The sequence below is a fragment of the Hyperoodon ampullatus genome, assembly GCF_949752795.1.
Source record: "Hyperoodon ampullatus genome assembly, chromosome: 6".
In the NCBI taxonomy this organism is placed as follows: domain Eukaryota; kingdom Metazoa; phylum Chordata; class Mammalia; order Artiodactyla; family Ziphiidae; genus Hyperoodon; species Hyperoodon ampullatus.
The window spans coordinates 19,939,141-19,957,955 of record NC_136919.1 but is presented as its reverse complement, the minus strand read 5'-3'; the positions used below and the strand labels follow the sequence as shown (position 1 = coordinate 19,957,955).

Genomic DNA, 18,815 nt, shown 5'->3' with positions numbered 1-18,815 from the left:
CCCCAGCTGTGTGGGAGCCCAGGCTCTGGGGGTCTGCGTAGTCCCTGGAGCCTGTGCCCCTGCAGGGCCCAGGCTAGGGCCCCTCACAGAAATCCAGCCCAGCCACCTGGAACGGGTTGCCTGCCTCTGAGAGCTAGGAGAGCAGGTGGCCAGGTTGACAGGCCAGAAGGAGAATCCTGGAGCCAAGAGAGCCTGCAAGTGGGGCATCAGGGCCAGCCCCGTCTCCCTGCCAGGCTGAGTTTGGAATATGAGAATCTCCGTGCGAAGGGACCTCAGACACCAGCCTGTCCGACCCTTTCCTGGTGCCCAGATCTACTCTGCACTGACTCACACCTCAGCTTGGAGCTTCCCTCCCTCATCTGTGTCATCTCTGGACACCTCTCATTGGGACGTCCTCCTGGACCAGGGCTAGAAACTACCCCGGCAATCCTGCGCCCCAGCTGCTCACGCCCAGAACCTGGGGCCCCAGCGGGACCAGCCTGCGGGCTGTGCTCTCCGCGGTCCGGTTCCCAGACTCCCGCTGCTCGCCCTGGGCACCCTGCTCTTTCTCCTGGACGCACATCAGTTTATCAGTGTCCCTCATAAAGTGTGGCACCGGAAAACAAAAATGGCAAAGACGCCCTCTGCCTCTCTGAGCCTCTCCTCTGCCCAGCCCTTCCTCCTACCCGTAGCTTCATACCCTTTCCTGGGGGCCTCTCTGTACCGTCCCAGCTCAGCCACCTGCAGACTGGCCACAAGCCCCAGTGGAGGTGGCCTTGTGATGCGCGCTGCCCCGCTCCTCCCCCACCCACTGCCCCTGCTGCACCCCCTGCTCTGCGCATGGGGCCGAGGGCAACAGCCCATGCCCCATCCTGGCACAGCCTAGCCTGCCAGAACACGGCCTGGAATGGCAAGTGCTATGTAAGCGTTCGCTGCCACCCACTCCACAGCGGGGATGTACTGCAGCCTGCGAGAATGCGCGCGATGCAGGGCAGACAGCAAAGGGAGCGCGTACTCACAGTCAACAGAGTAAGACATTAAAAAAAAAAATAGGTGGAAACATGCCGTGCAGTTGGATTATGCCTTTAAAGCTAAATTTACTAACTAACGTCATTGCTGTGGAACAGTTGTTCCACTGCTCTGAGCCTGGTATGTAGCAATCGAAACGATTACCCTTTACTTATTATTGTCAACGGTTTTGCGTAAGTGAGGGTTGAAAATACAACTCAGAAACATGGAAAGAGTTTGTTCCAAGAGGTAGACTCGGGTGAATGTTTTCCTTTATAAAAATTTCCTTCAGCTTCTTGGGACATCCCTGGCGGTCCAGTGGTTAGGACTCCACGCTGCCACCGCAGGGGGCGCGGGTTTGATCCCTGGTCGGGGAACTAAGATTTCCGCATGCTGCGCGTGGCACAGCCAAAAAAGCAAAAAGAGAAGGAAAAACAAAGTTTAAAAAAATTTCCTTTGGCTTCTTAAGACTCTTGTCCTCCCAGTGTGTCTACAGCATTGGGGAGAAATCGTCCTATTCTCCCAACCTGTTTCTTTCCTGTAAACTCCACGGGGTGGGCGTGGTCAGGGTCGTCTCTTCTCTCTGAGCAGCTCCCTCCATGGCCCAGGCATGGACACTAGAAACTGTCACGTGCTGCGTACTGTCTCTACCAGGCTGACCCCTTTGGCAGAACCATCAGGGGAATCCAGGGGCAGGTCTGCCGTGGACATCCAGATGGAGGCCTGAGGTTTGGCGCCTCTGATGGACTTGGTGACATTTATTCTCTCTTTCTCTCTCTCCCCTCCTCATGCCTTCCCAACCCAGGGGGACAGGGGTGACCCCGGGCCCGACGGTGAACGTGGCGAGAAGGGCCAGGAGGGACTGAAGGGTGAGGACGGGCCGCCCGGCCCCCCTGGCATCACTGGCGTCCGGGTGAGTGTGCACAGCTGTGTGCCAGCACTTGGGGCTCCTGAGTGAGAATAACACTTGGGCCTGTTCAGGCAGTTGGGTGGGAGGTCTTTGGACAGCTGCCGCCAGAGGGTCGTGTGCTGTGATCCTTCCTTCACGTGAGAGTTTCATGGAGAACCAGCCTGACTGTGTCCCTCCCGGGCCTAACCTTCCCACGTGTCCCAAGTGCCCACAGGAATAACATGGGTCTCCTTAGCCTGGTTGCCGTGCCCTACACAAACCTGGCCCCTGCTGACCTCGTCCTGCCCACCCCCCACATTCAGCCACACTGAATTTAGCAGGAGAGGCACTGGCCCAAGTCTCCATCAGCAACTTGCTGTGTGACCTTTCACTTGCCCTCTCTGGGTCGCACCCTTGGTATGATGAAGGATTTGGAAGCATGTGCACTGAAATCATTTTGAGTTCCAGGGTTCCAGGGGCTCTTTCTCAGTGAACTTTTGAGCATGATGACTGTGGAATGGGCAGCAACGTGTGGCAGAAATAGCCCTGACCCAGAGTCCAAAGGCTGAGTTCTTGCTCGGGCACCCACTGCCAACGTGACTTTGAGCACATCACTGCCTCTCTCTGAGCCTTGGTTTTTTTTCATCTGAAGAGTTGATGAAACTTTGGATAGGAAAGCACTTTATAAAATGCACCAGAAATATAAACAATTATCTTTATGAATTTGGAGGAGGAAGTGGCTGGAAGCTGGTGGTGGCGGTGATGGTGATGGTGGCGATAGTGATGATGGTGGTATTCTTGTGGGTGATGGTGATGGCAGTGGCAGTGGTGTGACAGTGGCTATGGTGATGGGGATGGTGTTGGCGGTGGTGGTAGCAGTGTTTATGCCTGTATTTTGCTGTCACTGCCAGTCCTCATCCACTGGAACTGGAAGGAGGTTCACAGGGGCCAGACTGAGTGTGTGCCAGGTGACAGAGGTGATGAGAGGCCTGTATTTGAGTCTCTTTGGCATCAGGGCCGCAGAACAAGAATTTCCCACTCTGTGGCCTGGAAACAGTGAAGGGTTTAAAAATAGAATTTTATGAGCCATCAAAGCCTTTCCAGAGATACATCTGTATGGATGGGGGCCCAGCCAAGGTCTTCATTGTGGCCGCACAGCCTCACCCACTGGGTGCTCTAGCCCTGACTCAGGGTCTCCCTCCCCATCGGGGATGCCCTCAGCTGGAGAGGAGCTGTCAGAACAAGTGGCCAGCCGGCTGCCCGGTCCTGGGGGAGACTTCTGTCTCCCTGGCCCTGTACTGAATTCTTTGTCACTGACTTGCTTCTCCTTCTAACAAGAGATCAGCCATTGCAATCACCTCATTCTGCTGGTAAATGCCACCAGCTCCTGTAATCATGATTCACAACTGCCCAAACAGGACCAGCCTAGGAAAAGGGGTGTCCCAGAAAGTAAGAATCCACATTTCATTCTACCTAGCTGGGTGACCCGTTGACAGGGTCTTCATCCCCCTGAGCCTGTTTCTTTAGCTCTAACATGGGATAAATAATCTCTTCCTCTCAGCCCTATGGCCAGAATTGGATGAGATATGATACGGAGTTCGGACATAGTGTCTGGCTCATCGTTGGGGCCATGATGATTATTTAGTATTTAATTACTGGAGGAGCAAAAGACCTTGAGATTGTCAAGTCCAATGCTGTCTGGTAGAAACAGAATAGGAGTTACATGTGTAATTTAAAATTTTATAATAGTTATATTTTTAAAAAGTAAAAAGAAATAGGTAAAATTAATTTTAATAATATATTTAGCACAATCTATCCAAAATACTAACATATCAACATGTAATCAATATAAAAAATCATTAATAAGCTATTTTGCATCCTTTTTTTTTTTGTAAGTCTTTGAAATCCAGTGTGTAATTTACACTTAGAGCACATCTCAATTCAGATGCTAAATTTTCATTGGAAATACTTGATCTGTATTTAGATTTCATAAAACATACAATTGAAAATGTAGATTCATATCCCAAGTTGTTCCAAAAATGTTAGAAGTTTTCCAATCATTGAATTACCAGTTTTAAATTTTAAAGTTAATTACAATTTAATTGATTAAAAATCCAGTTCCTCAGTCACAATAGCCACATTTCAAGTGCCCAGTAGCCATGTGTGGCTAGGGGCCACCATATTGGACAGTGCAAGGCTAGTTCAAGACCTTCGTATTGGAGGTGGGGAAACTGAGGCACAGAGAAAGGGAGGGACTTGTCCGGGGTCACGTGAAGACTCAAGCACCAGGATGCAGGGCACTCTGTGCTTGGTCCTTTCAGGGCCACTGTTCTTCCTACCCTTCCTCCATCACAATTAGTCAGTACTTCCTCTTAGAGTGCAATGCCTATTCCAAGGTGAGATTATCACCTCCCTCATCCTGTAGCATGTGCCTCTGTTAATGAAGCCAAAGGGATTAAGTCAAACCAGCTCTTTCGTGCTTACCAAGAACATAGATATTTTTCCCAGCTCCCTTTGAGGTTTGGGCTTTGAGGGGACTGTCCTCTGCAGGCAGTCTGGATGTCGCTTCAGGTCAGAAACACTGCCTGCCCTACCCACTACCTCCCAACCCAGTGGGGCCTGAGGTTAGGACTCTCATCTCTCTTGTACTCCCTCATGCACACTTACACTCACTCAGCCCCAGTGAACTGAGTTTCCCTGACAACTGTGGAGACAGTTGGGCCCCCTGGGGCAAGGCAGGGGAGAGCGGCACTTTGGGATGCCTTTGGGGGAGGGAACAGAGTGGCCTTTCAGAGGGAGTGGCCTGGGCACCCCAGTGGAAGAGTAGGGAAGGGTGGCTGGCCCTCCTGTCACAAAGAGCCACTCTGAGGAACCCCCCCAACCTCAACCCCTGAGGGAGGGGGCCCTGTCCGTGGGACATGGTCTCAGGGATTGTCAGAAGTGACACACAACATCTCAGAGATCAGGGCATACCTAGGAAGCCTCTCCTGCCTGCCTGTCATCAGTGGGTACCCTGGACACAGAATCAGACAGATCTGCAGTTGAATCAGGGCTCTGCCTTGGACCAGCAGGACCCTGGGCAAGTCGATTCACCTTTAGGAACCTAGGGTGTCACCATCTACAGGAGGGGCTCTGAATCGGGCCTGAGGCTCAGGGTGGCTAGGAGGGTGGGACAGTGCCTGGCACATGGAGAGGGCTCAGTGCAGACAGCTGCTCCCATTGGGACAGCCTGGGCACCAGCAGTAACCATGACAACAGTGATTTATCGAGCACTTACTTACCATGGACCAGGCACCTTGCAAGCATGATACTGTATCACCAGGTTGAATCCTCAGCTCTGTGAGGCAAATACGACCACTGCCCCCACTTTGCAAAGACACAGACCACAGGAGGTGTGCTCACGCTCAAGGTCACACGGGTATTGAGTGCAGAACCAATCTGAACCCAGGCGGTCTGCTTCCAGAGCTAGCGCTCCGATACTCTGTGGATCTGCCTCCGTATTCTCTCATTTCTCATCTTTCTCTCTCTTTCCCTCCTTTTCCTTTCAGGGTCCTGAAGGAAAACCAGGGAAGCAAGGCGAGAAGGGCCGCATGGGAGCCAAGGTAGGATTCCCCCGCCTCCTGCTTGGATCCGCCACGTCCCTGCCCTGCAGCCCCTGCCCTCCCCTCCCCTCTGCTGGGGCCTGCTCACAGCCTGTCTCTCCTCCACTGCAGGGTGCCAAGGGCTACCAAGGACAGCTGGGTGAGATGGGCGTCCCTGGAGACCCCGGACCCCCTGGCACCCCAGGCCCTAAAGGGTCCCGGGGCAGCCTGGGACCAACGGTGAGAACTCTCTGGGTGGGTGGGGTAGGGGTCAGGCATGGAGCAGAGGGGGCCGAGGGCAGAGAGGAAAGCATCACCCGCCTCAGCTCTCAGCTAAACGCCTGTGTCCACTGTCCCAGCCACTTCTTTGGAATCATGGATCCCTTTGGGAACCTACAGAAGCTATAGCCCCTCTCCCTGGAAAAGTACACATAACATAGTATTTCTGGCGATTTGAAGGGGTCTGTGGGTCTTCTGAAGCCCTTTATAACCCCCTATTATCAAGTCCTGCTATTGGGGTGTAGAGAGGGGACCACACCCTTGGGAGTATTTTTATTGAACAAGGAGTTTTCCCACTGGAAAGAGGTTCATGGGGGTCACGGTGAAGCTGCGGCAGACCCCTGGGTGACTCTCAGGGGGGCCCAGCCCGTTGCTGGCCTGCCCTGAAGGGAGGGTCCCTGAGGGGTTTTACTGCTGCAGGGAGAGGAGGGCCCCAACAGGAAGCAAGTTTGGGGGCAGACAAGGGTGATGCAGTGTCTCTGAGCTGCCAGTGCGTGCCAGTTAACAGCTGTGCTGGTTTGTGGCACTTGTAAGATTCCGTGGTATCAATGCTCCTACGGTGGCTGATTTCAAGCTGCCCATGCGATGTTATTGAATGTGGACTTGGGAAGGGATGGGTAAGAGAGCTCCACGATCTGGTAGAGTCGGCCCCCGAATCCGCGGGTTCACATCTGCGGAGGGTCCTGGCACCGATCCGCTGCATATTCTGGATACCCAGGGATGTCTGTGTTTCCGCCACACAGATTCAGCAAATGGAAATAACCTCATGAGCATAGATAACAGTAAAGTGTAGTAAAATAACTAGGAAGGGATGAGTTTTGCACATTTGTCGTCTATGTTTTTAATATAATTAATTGATTTCCCTGTAAGTTCATGTCATTTAATTTTTCACCACGGTTTTGTTTTATAATTGACTCACCAAATTGGGGACAATTTAGCAATTGGCTCTCATGAACCACTGGAGCTGGAAGAAGGAAGGGCTGGGCGGGGGGAGGAGTGCTCCGGAGAGGAGGGGACAGATGCCACTTGCTCTCCACCTGGCTCTCCGGCCTGGGTTCTGGGCAGAGTGGATGTGCCAGGCTGCTGGGCTGAACTGGGCTGGAGCCTGCGGGAGAGAGTTCCTGCCCGCGTTCCTGCCGTGAGAGCGGCGCTCTGTACCAACGTGGGTCTTCTCCTCTCGTAGGGTGCTCCAGGACGGATGGGGGCCCAAGGAGAACCGGGACTGGCTGGTTACGATGTAAGGAAATGTCACCTCCCCCTCTCCGGAACTCTGCCCTGCAGGCCTGGACTCAGGCCGCCTTGGCTGCCGCGCCCACCTCCTCCTAGCTGAGGGCTGGCCCTCGGGCCACTGCAGGCAGATTCACGGTCTCCTTCGCCCCAGGGAACACCTGGGCCCACAGACCCGGGTGGGGTCGAGAACCACCTGTGGGCCAGGCAGGGGTGGGGTGGACAGAGGAGGACCTCCCAGCCAATCCCTGGCCTCGCTGAGTCCTTCCTTCCCATGGTGGGTGCCGTGCACACCTCGTGTCTGAGCTTCACCGCTGCTCTCTGTGGAAGGGATGGGTCTCAGCCCATTTTCACGTCCAAGTTGGCAACTCCCCCGCTTAGAGGCTGCTGAGCCAATCCCATGTTACACATCTGGGAGCCTAGGCCTCAGCGAGGCATGGGGCTTGCTCAGAAAAGGAAACTGAGGCTCGGGGAGGCTAAAGAATGTGTGTGCAAGGCCTGACAGCTTAAGTTTGAAGGTGAGATCCAGTGTCTGAAAGAGATACTGCAGGGAGGGGAGGAGAAGCAGAGGGCAAAGGAGAGGGAGACTGGAGAGTGGGTGCTGGGGGCCCAAGAGAGGAGTCTGCGTGTGCAGTTCTCACCCCGGCCTGGGGAAGCCCTCTGAGGCAAGCATTTTGCCCCCTGCCTCTGCCACATCCCAGAAGACACAGCTGGCTCTCCCGAGATCTGGTCCCAGGTCTGCTCCAAGATGGCATGAGCAGAGCCTTCAGCCACTCAAGCGGACACCCCTTAGAGGTGTGTCTGGGACCGACATGGCATGTCTGGGAGGCCAGGACTCAGAGAGGCACACGGCCTGCTCAGATTCACACGGCGAGTTGGAACAGAACCGGGACCTGATCGCACAGCCCAGAGTGTTTCCATCTTTGAGTTCTTGTCCTTCGTCACCTGTCCCTCCCGACGACTCCCTCCCCCATGCTCTCACCTCCTGCCGTCTTGTTTCCTGCAGGGACACAAAGGCATCATGGGACCCCTCGGACCTCCTGGACCAAAGGGCGAAAAGGTGGGTGTCTGGTCCTGGGCGGCAGCTGCTTTCTCATATCCGGGGCTGGCGGGAGCAAGCCCCTGGGCCACTGTGGCTAGGCTAGTGTGGGTTCACGGCAGGCTCATCCCTGCTCACACCCTGGCCAGCTAGGAGGCCAGTGTCACCCCAGCTGTGACCGGCAGGCAGGAGCCATTAGACCTACATTCAGCACAGGGATATTGGGTGTCGTCTCTGTGCCTGGCACCAGAACAGAAATGGACGCAGTTCCTGCCTTCCTGGAGCTTCTGGTTGAGCCAGGGGAAATGGACACCAGTCATGTAACAGTGCCATTCCATCATCTGTGTGAACGTGGGCATTGAAGCCTCACTTGTGAATGAGTTCACCCAGCGAGAGCCCAGGAGAGGGCTTAGGATGAAGAGTGAGAAGCACCTGCATTTCGAGGCCAGGAACCGCCCAGGCAGAGGGAAGACGTGTCCAGGTCCCATGCCTTGGCTCCAGATTCGGTAGAGGACAGGAACTGGTAGAAGGAACCTTGCTGATCACCATGCCCCGCCCCACTATGCAGGTGGGAATGCGGGGGCCCAGAGCTTTGAGGGTCACATTGCAAGGCAAGCTGGCCCAGGACCCAAGTCTCTGATTCCTACATTAGTGGCTCTGAGCCCCTCCTTCCTTTCCTCCCCCTTCCCCTGATGGCTCAGCTGGAACGGGCTCCTAGCAGGCGCTCCACTGCTGTCTCTTTGCCCCCGCTGCTCACCAACCCGCCTTTCTTTTGCTGAGTCAGCTCCCCACTAACTACATCTCGCTGTTGGGTGAATCACCCTGGCCTGGTTTGCTGTCCAGCTGGCCCTTTCCTCCTGCTTGGAGAACAGACCTGCAATCAGAGTGGGCCACAGGCTCTGACGCATGCCACAGGAAGCTGCAGAAAGTGTCTCTCAGAACCCCGAGTCCTTCCTCAGCCCTCACGGTCTGCCGGGGCTAGTGTAGGAGAGATTAACACAGAGCCTGAAACAAGAGGGTGCCTGCACTCTGGGTCGTCTGCATCCCCAGAAGCAGTTCTTGTGGCTGCTGAGAATTTGACCCTAACCCCAAATCTGCCCTGAGCCTGGGCCTTGGGCAGGGCCCCAGCGTTCCCCGAGCCTTGATTGCCTCATCTATTAAGTGGATGGGTACCTCAGGAACACGAGGCTAAGCAGGACATCACATATATGTCAGCCAGATGCACTTTCTGACTTATAGGTATTATTATGAGTTCAGTCATTCATCTGCTAACCAACAGGTGTTTATGGATTTATAATGATTTATTTAGTATGTTCTCGGCCCTGAGCTAGGGGCTATGGAATAATGCCCTAAAGAGCTCAAAAATAAAAATACTCACAGGACTGAATAGCCAACCAACCACAGCTGGATGGAGCTTGGCGGCAGGTGTGGGGGTGGGGAGAGAGCAGGTTCCTGGGGGAGACCCCCGAAGCAAAGCTCCCCAGCCAGGATTTCTCCATAATCCTCACCATGACCCTGGCACAGAAGTGTAAGGGTCCCACTTGACAGGTGGGGAAACTGAGTCTCCACAACGCTCCAGCACTAGCTCAGGATCAGTGAGAGGTGTGGCAGGACCAGATCCAGACTCTGTCTGATGCCAGGCCTTGCTTTTCCAGCCAGAAACAGACACTTAGATGAGCCAATATATTGTTCAACTTGGAATTTCCCTGTGGGGCATGTGTCTGTCTACAAAGGTGGCGGCCAGAGGGACTGGGGAAATGGGATAAGACTCTGAGAACAAGGAGAAAGATGGGGAATGGGGGGACCCCACCAGCTTTCAGGTGCTAAAAAATGCATCCCCAAACTTCAACCACAATGTGGGGGAGAGGGGGAGATCTGTAGAGCTGGCTTTCGGCCTAGACATCCCCTTGAGTCTTGTGTGGCCTTGCTTAAGACCCTTCCTTCCCTGGGCCTCAGTTTCTCCATCTGTAAAATGGGACCAGTGGTCACAGCAGCATAGAGGTGCTATATGGATTTCATGAGACCATGTATGAAACATACTTCATGAAGTGCCTGGCACATAGAACACACTAGGTAAACACTGCCCCCTTCCGCGACACCCCCCGCCCAGCTATCTCCCTCCACCATGGGATGGAGCCCTGGGACAAAGAGCCATAGAGAGTGGTCAGGGAGGAGAGGGAATCCCCACTCCTTGGGCCACCCACCCCCCCTTCCCGGGTACGACTGGTTCTAGGCTTCGGGCCGAGTCCCTCATGCCTTCGATCTCTGCCCACAGGAGCCACAGAGGCCCTGGGCCAAGGCGTACAGCCACCAGCCCTCCGGACTGATTCGGGCCTGGGACAGGCTCCAGCCCCAGGGACGGCTCCCCTCTCTCCTGCCTCTCAGGCCTCCCCTTCAATCCCTGCCAACAGCGAGGGGGCTCGGAGGTGCCCTGACTTGAGCCCCCTGCCCAGAATGCACCCCCATGGGAGGTGACACTAATTGTCCGGGGCTGGAACACTCTGAGCCTTGAGGTTCTGCCACTTGCTGTTCTGCTTACACCTTCCTTGTAGCTGGCACATGGTGTCCAGCCACCTGTCCTGTGGGTAGCCCAGGGCCCGGCGTGGCCTGCCACGGCCCAAGGACCTCGGCTCTAAACTCTGCTCCTCCCCCAGTCTTTCTGACCACCTCCAGGCCACACATCCTCCTGCTGTTATAATTATCAACAACAGCAATTTCTACTGAGCCTCTACGCTGTGTGCAGCAGCACGCCTTTGCTCACTGGGTCCTCGGAGCAGTGCTGCGAGGCATGACAGTCCCGTTTTGCAGATAGGAAACTGTCATATGAACAAGACCTGCAAGTTAGCCGACTGCTGAGTGCCATCTGGGGCAGCCCAGGGCCTTTTCTGGGTCTCCCATCCACGGTTGGACGTTTGTCCTGGAGCTGATTCTCGGCCCACTTTCTCCCAGCAAGGGACAGAGAAAGGGGCTCTGTCACTGGGGGCTGAATGACTGAGCAGCTCACACCACCTCTTTGTGCCTCAGTGTCCTCATCTGTAAAATGGGGAGAATAATATCACTTACTTTGTAGCGTTGCTGGGAGGATTCAGCGAGTGCCTGTGTGCGGCCGTGGCAGTGCCCATGCCTGCCAGCTGTTGGAATTATTGTCACTGCCTGCTGAGCACCATGCAGGGACTTCTGCATCATTTCACGGAATTCCCCTCCACTCCGCATGGATATCGCCACTGTCCCCTTCACCCCTCCTCACTCTGATTCCGCAGCTGAGAAAAAGCTCTGAGATGGGAAGGGACCTGTTGAAGGTCTGGGCAGCTGGTCCCCTGCAAAGCTGGGTGTGACCAAGGTCTCTGCTTAGCTACCCCGTCTGACAGCCTGAGGGCATCGGCCTGGCGGTGTCCAGCAGCGGGAAGGGTAAAGAGCGCTGTTCTGTGTTCTACATTCCTGGTTCCATGCCCAGGTCTGCCTTTGACCCCACATCTTCCCCCTTCCCTCTCTGACCTCAGTCTTTCTGTCTGTAACCGTAAGTCGGCTGGACTTCATCTCTGATGAAGGCCCTTTTGGCCTCAGTGCAGTGTCTGGAATTCCCAGAATTCACCAGGAGCAGGAGGTTTGTCCTAAAGCTAGTTTTGTGTCCACAGGGGGAGCAGGGTGAGGATGGCAAGGCCGAGGGGCACCCCGGGCCACCTGGAGATCGGGTAAGACCCCCCACCCGCACTGTCCATCCCGTGGACCCATGCCAGGGTGGAGCCCCAACCTGGGAGGGGGCGGGGAAACTGAGCAGGGGTGAGGCTGCTGCGAGCTTCACGAGGTTGTGGCCTAGGAGGCCCAGGTGTGGCATCCCCTGCACCCGGTGGCCCATTTTTTATTGTTGTCCTTGTCGTTTAGGGCCCTGTGGGTGATCGAGGAGACCGCGGGGAGCCAGGGGACCCTGGATACCCTGTAAGTATCGGAGCTCCTACCTGCTGGCAGCATCGGGAGTGATATAAGAGGGCATTCCTTAGCCTCTATTCCCTGCAACCTGGAATTAGAACAGCCTTCGCCAGGAAACAGGCCTGTCCTTCCACCATCAGTGCCCAGGCTTTAAGCACAACCCTCCCACTCCCCGCAAAGGCTCAGGGCGTAGTTCATGCTGAAAGGGGAAGGGTCTGAGATCTTCCCTGAGGGATGGAGAGGATGGGCAGGGGAGGGAGACCTCTCCCCTCCAAGAGCCTCAGTGTCCCCATCTGTGGCCGAGAACAGCTCTCCCAACAGAAGCAGTGTGAACAGGCCACTGAATGAGCACCAGACCCCCCCTCCCAAGCTCCCCCCACCTGCCAGCCCCCTAGGCTCTTCGCCGCCCCACCTTCATCCTCCCTGGCAGGGTCATTACTTCACCCATTTTGCAGATGAGGATGCTGAGACTCAGGGGGACAATGACACATGGCTAGGAAGAACGAGGGCTTTCTGGGGTCCTCCAGGCTGGAAGTTGTCCTGCCCGCCCCCCCCCCACCCCGAGGATGAGCCCCCTCACCTGTCTCTGCCTTGACTTCCAGGGACAGGAGGGTGTACAAGGCCTCCGTGGAAATCCAGGCCAGCAGGGCCAACCCGTGAGTGGTGCTTCCCGTCCCATCCCCCTCCCGCCCTGAGGGGGGTGGGAGAGGAGCAGTGGGGGCATTAAAGAACTGGGCCTTTTAAAGCTTAAAGGGACCCTCCCTGCAGGAGGACAGAGCCCATTCTGGTTTCTCCTGCCCTGACCCTGGGAGCACCCCCAGAGCCTGCACCCCCAAACCCCTCCCCACACCTCCCCCCTCCAGGCGGAGACTGGCCACCCTCCCCAGGAGAGAATCCTGGGGCTGCCTTGCGTCATCTCACCTTGGTTTGCAGGGGCATCCGGGACCCCGGGGACGGCCGGGCCCCAAAGGATCGAAAGGGGACGAGGTAAGAGGCCCTGACGTCCACAGGGAAGGGAAAGAGACTGGCCCAGGCACACAGCCCACGGGAGGGAGGTCTGGGGGTGCTGTGAGAAAGAGAGGGAACCACACGGAGGGGCCCTGCAGGGTGTGGCCTGGCCAAGATCCCTTCAAACAGCCTGAGGGAGGGGGGATGACCAGCCCCATTTATAGGGCCTCCCGGAGGGAGACCACCTGTCAGGTCAGCCAGTGGTATTTGAACCCAGGGCCGTCAAGATCCAAAGCTGGCCTCTCCACCATGCCACACTGTAGAAAGAGAAAACTGGGGGAAGTGAAGTGAGGGGGTGTGGAGGAAGACACGGGGCTGGTGATGCTCGTGGAAGAATTCAGAGGTGGTGGAGAGGAGTTTCCTGCCTTGCACCCAGGGCTCCTGCATCTGCCTCCACTGAGGTTGGGCCAAGGCTGCCTTAATGCCCTCAACTTCCCCCTAGGGGTGCACCCCTCCACCCACAGAGCCACCCCCCACCCCTCAGGGATAGCCACACCCATGGGGATTAAATAGACCAGCCAGCCGTGGGCTTCGCTCCCACCAGGAAGTTGCCAGGGCCCGGAGCCTCTGCAGCAGGGCTGCCAGTGAGGGCCCAGGACCCAGGGTTAGTGACAACGCTGGCAGGCCCCAAGGCCAGCCTTGACCGTGGGCTTCTGAGTCAGGCTGCTTGGGCCCATTTGCAGATTCAGATGCCAAGGCCCAAGAAGTGGAGGGGCAGGGCCTGGCCACAGAGGGGCCCCCTTCCAGAGCGCCTAGTGTTCTTCACCTCTTCAAGGAAGCCCTCATTATGTGCCCCTTGATTTTTCAGGGACCAAAGGGAAAGCAAGGCAAGGCTGGGGGACCAGGACGGAGGGGGATCCAGGTGAGTGACTCCCAGCTTCTCCTCTCCCACCCACCTCCCTGCCCTCCCCAGAAGCCCTCACCAGCTTCTTATTTACCACCAGGGCCTGCAGGGGCTGCCGGGGCCTCGGGGCGTGGTGGGGAGACAGGGCCCCGAGGGTGTCGCTGGACCAGATGGGCTTCCTGGCCGGGACGGTCAAGCAGGACAACAGGTGAGCAGGACTTGGGGTTAAGAGACGGTGTCTCCATTTGAGATGAGGTGTGTGTGTGGTGAGGTGCCATACGCCATGGGCCAGGAGGAGCGGGTTTGGAAACTTGGATGGGCAGAACCAGCATATCCAGAAGTTTCCTGTGTGGGCAATGGCCTCATCCCTTGGGACCTGGGACTATGGCCCATCTCACTGTCTCTCATCCATGCCAGCACCCAGAGGGTCATGCCCTGTCCAGCAAATAGAGCTTCTGGTTTTTAAGACCCTTCCCTTCCCCACCCATTTGTCCCGCTGGTCCAGCCATCCTCACACACAGGCAGTATGACCTCCATCCCTCAGTCTGACCTCCAGCTTCACCCAGGGTTCACCCAGGTTTTTGTTTTGTTTTGTTTTGCTTTGTTTTTTCTTTGGCTACGTTGGGTCTTCGTTGTTGCACGCGGGCTTTCTGTAGTTGCGGAGAGCGGGGTCTACTCTTGGTTGCGGTGCGCGGGCTTCTCATTCTCATGGCTTCTCTTGTGGAGCACGGGCCCTAGGCGCGCGGGCTCAGTAGTTGTGGCTCGCCAGCTCTCTAGAGCGCAGGCTCAGTAGTTGTGGCGCATGGGCTTAGTTGCTCCGCGGCATGTGGGGTCTTCCCGGACCAGAGCTCGAACCCATGTCCCCTGCACTGGCAGGCGGATTCTTAACCACTGTGCCACCAGGGAAGCCCTTCACCCAGGTTTTGAGTCATCCTGCCTCCTTGGCTGCCTATTTCCTGAAACATGAAAAATCCTCCTCTGCCCTCTTTCTTCACAGGGGGAGCAGGGAGACGATGGGGACCCTGGCCCCATGGGCCCTGCTGGGAAGAGAGGAAATCCAGGTGTGGCTGGCTTGCCTGGAGCGCAGGGGCCCCCAGGATTCAAGGTCAGACACTTGTTAATCCTCTTACCCGCCCTCCACCCTTTCTGCCTTGGTACTAACTATAATGACACCGACTGCAGTGCTGATGTGAGCGCCCATGTCCCAGGGCCTGTGTGAAAATGGAGTCCTCTTTCTCAGGGGTCCCTCCCCAAGCTTAAACTTGACTTAAAGGACAGTTTATCCAGGGAGCTGTAATACTGCCCCCTACCAGGCCCTTGACACTGTCAGCTATTTGTTGAGTTGTCCATGGGCGCCCTCTTGTGGGCCATTGTGGAACAGTGCATGTTGCTGGCTCTGAGACCCTCCAAGGCATCTTTTTAGAAAGTTTCCTTGAGTGGTGGCGGAGGCAGCCAGGAGTCAGTCTGAGCCCAGGGCTAGACACTGAAGGGAAGATTGAGACGAATGAATCAAACGGGGCTCTCGCCCGCTCTGAGCTTGAGGTTTAGTTGGAGAGAGGTTGGAACCCTCCATAAAGACAGCTGGCAGAGGGAGAGATGGCCTTGGCCCGTGGAGGATTTAAATGAGCAAGAAGGGACAGTGTGAATGGAAGTGTGGAGGTGGGGACTGCATGGTCTGTTGGGAAGAAACAATGAAGAGGAGAGGCGTGTGGGAGAGTGGACGGAAAGTGGCCCTTGAATGCCAGAGTAAGAAAAGAGACTTTCCCCTTAAGGAGGCTGAAGTTTTGAGCACCCCTCCGCCACCCCCCAGGCCTATGCCTGTTGCCCCAGCACCCGGAGATGTTAACTGACCCTGTGGAATGGCTGTTCTGTCTCTCCAACTGCGCCTCCCCTCTCCTCGAGCCATTTTCTCCCTTTGATTGGTCATCTTGGTGTACTTCTTTAAGGGTGAAAGTGGGTTACCCGGGCAGCTGGGTCCCCCTGGCAAACGAGGGACGGAAGGCGGAACGGGGCTTCCTGGGAACCAGGGGGAGCCTGGATCCAAAGGCCAGCCGGTGAGTGAGCCCCAGGGAATACACGTGTTCACACACACAGACCCAGAAGCCACCTTCCTGCTCTGTGACGAGGGCAGACCAATACCCTCTGTGGGCACAGATACTATTCTGCCTCCCCTGCATGCGGGGCTGGGGGTGGAAAAAAGCTGAGAAATGAGATATGAGCGGTCCCTTCAGAATGAGCAGAGGGGATCCCAACCGGAACTCTAAATAGCCTTCAACAGCCTTGTATCTATTAGAGAAAGTGCATCTATAGTTTAAAAACTTCCCACAAAGGCTCAGATGACTTCACCAGTAAATTCTAGTAATTGTTTATGGAAGAAAAAAATACCAATTCTGCATAAACTCTTCCAGAAAATTGAAGAGGAGGAATATTTCCCAACACATTCTATGAGGTTAGCATTACCTTGATGTCAATGCCAGATAAGGACATTACAAGAAAAGAAAACTACAGACCAATATACCTCATAACTATAGATACAAAAATTGTCAATACAACTTTAGAAAAATGAATCTAAGAATACATTAAAAGGATGGTACATCAAGATCAAGTGAGGTTTATCCCAGAAATGCAAGGATGGTATAACATTTGAAAGTAAAGCAATGTAATTTACCATATTAACAAGCGATAAAAGAAAACCTAATTAATCATCTCAGTAGGTGCAAGAAAAGTAATAGATAAAATCCAACTCCATTTCTGATAAAATTTCTCAACAAACTTGGTAGACCAAGGAACTTTCTCAACTTGATAAAGGGCATCCATGAAAAATCTATATTTAACATCATACTTAATAGTGAATAACTGGGACTTCGCTGGTGATGCAGTGGATAAGACTCCACACTCCCAACACAGGGGGCCCAGGTTTGATCCCTGGTCAGGGAACTAGATCCCACATGCATGCCGCGGCTAAGAGTTCACATGCTACAACTAAGGAGCCGGCAAGCCGCAACTAAGGAGCCTGCCTGCCACAACTAAGACCCGACCCAACTGAGAAAAAAAAAAAGTAGTGAATGACTGAATTCTTTCTCCCAAAGAGCAGAAATAAGTCAAAGATATCTGTTCTCACTACTTCTATTCAACATTGTATTGGCAGTTCTAGCAATGCAGTAAGGCAAGAAAAATAAATAAAAGACATTCATATCAAAAAGGAAGACGTGAAACTTTTCATCTGTAGACAAAATGGTTGTCTATGTAGAAAACCCAATAGAATCTACAATAAAGCTACTAGAATAAGGGAGTTTTAGCAAGATAGCAGGACACCAGCTCAATATACTCAAATGACTTGTATATGCTAGCAAGAAGCAATCAGATTTGGAAATCTAAAGAGCAATACTATTTACAATAGCATAAAAATATGAAATATTTAGAGATACACATGACAATAGGTGTATAAGACATGTACACTGAAAAACTATAAAGCATTGTTGAGATAAATTGAGGAAGATCTAAATAAATGGAAATATTTACTGTGTTTACTGGTCAAAAGACTCAATATTGTTAAGATGTCAATTTTCCTTATGTTGGTCTATAGATTCAACACAATCCCAATCAAAATCCCATCAGGTTTTTCTTGTAGAAAATAACAAGCTGATTCTAAAATGCATTTGAAAATGCAAAAGACCTAGAATAACCAAAACAACTTGGAAAAGAAGAACAAAGTTGAAGGACTAACAGTAGTTGATTTCAAGACTTACAAAGCTACAGGAATCAAGAAGGTATGGTATTGCCATAGATATACTAATAGATCAAAGGAACAGAAAAAAGAGTCCAGAAATGCATTCATATAGAGACAACTCATCTTTGACATAGGTGCAAAAGTAATTCAGTGGATACAGAATAGTGTTTTCCAGCAATGGCTCCAGAACAATTGGATACTTCATACTGTGTACAAAAATTAACTCAACATGGATCATACACCTAAAAATAAAACCAAAAGGGCTAAAACTTCTACAAGAAAGTGTAAAAGAAAATCTTTGAGACTTTGGGTTATAAAAAGATTTCTTAGCAATGACACCAAAAGCATGATGCATAAAAGAAAATCTGATAAACTGGACATCATTGAAATTTAAAACTTTTGCTTCTCAAAAGGACACTGTTAAGAGAATGAAAAGATAAGCCACATACTAGGAGAAAGTGCAAAGCATATGTCTCATAAAGGATTCATAGCCAGAATATATAAAGAACTCTCAAAACTCAATAGTAAGAAAATAAGCAGCCCAATTTTTAAAATTAGACAAAAGGTTTGAGTAGACACTTCAAAGAAGCTATACAGATGGCAAATAAGCACATGAAAATGTCAATATCATTAGTCATTAGGCAAATGCTCATTATAACCACAATGAGATGCTACTTTGAATTTGAATGGAGAAAATTTTTAAAGACTGATCATACTGATCCTTGCTTGGCAAGGATGTGGAACAATGGGAACTCTCATACTCTGCTAATAGGAATGTAAAATTGTATAACCACTTTGGAAAACAGTTGAGCAGTTTCTTTAAAAGTTAAGCAACATGGGCTTCCCTGGTGGTGCAGTGGTTGAGAATCTGCCTGCCAATGAAGGGGACACGAGTTCGATCCCCTGGTCTGGGAAGATCCCACATGCCATGGAGCAACTAAGCCCGTGCACCACAACTACTGAGCCTGTGCTCTAGAGCCCGTGAGCCACAACTACTGAGCCCACGCTCCACAACTACTGAAGCCGCACGCCTAGAGCCCTTGCTCCACAACGAGGGAAGCCACTGCAGTGAGAAGCCCGCGCGCCGCAACGAAGAGTAGCCCCCGCTCGCTGCAACTAGAGAAAGCCCGCACACAGCAACGAAGACCCAACACAGCCAAAAATAAATTTAAAAAAAAAAAAAAAGTTAAGCAACAATGAACCATATAACGCAGGCCTCTGGAATTATAACCTTATCTGAATCTAGCACACTCCACAACATCTGTGTGACTTTGAGCAAGTTCCTGCCCTCTCTGAGTCTTTAT

The 18,815-nt window shown here is 53.3% G+C and overlaps 1 protein-coding gene across 1 annotated transcript in view; it reads left to right on the top strand.

Moving 5' to 3' along the window:
* COL27A1 (collagen type XXVII alpha 1 chain) overlaps nt 1-18,815 on the top strand; it is a gene marked incomplete at its 5' end in the record, with an annotated part of 145,297 nt that overhangs the window by 109,252 nt on the left and 17,230 nt on the right. Inside the window, 13 exons of the mRNA XM_079706055.1 lie at nt 1,793-1,900; nt 5,425-5,478; nt 5,590-5,697; nt 6,920-6,973; nt 7,970-8,023; nt 11,638-11,694; nt 11,885-11,938; nt 12,532-12,585; nt 12,863-12,916; nt 13,746-13,799; nt 13,882-13,989; nt 14,779-14,886; nt 15,728-15,835. Coding sequence (XP_079562181.1) covers nt 1,793-1,900; nt 5,425-5,478; nt 5,590-5,697; nt 6,920-6,973; nt 7,970-8,023; nt 11,638-11,694; nt 11,885-11,938; nt 12,532-12,585; nt 12,863-12,916; nt 13,746-13,799; nt 13,882-13,989; nt 14,779-14,886; nt 15,728-15,835 — 975 coding nt within the window. The remainder of the gene's footprint in view (nt 1-1,792; nt 1,901-5,424; nt 5,479-5,589; nt 5,698-6,919; nt 6,974-7,969; nt 8,024-11,637; nt 11,695-11,884; nt 11,939-12,531; nt 12,586-12,862; nt 12,917-13,745; nt 13,800-13,881; nt 13,990-14,778; nt 14,887-15,727; nt 15,836-18,815) is intronic.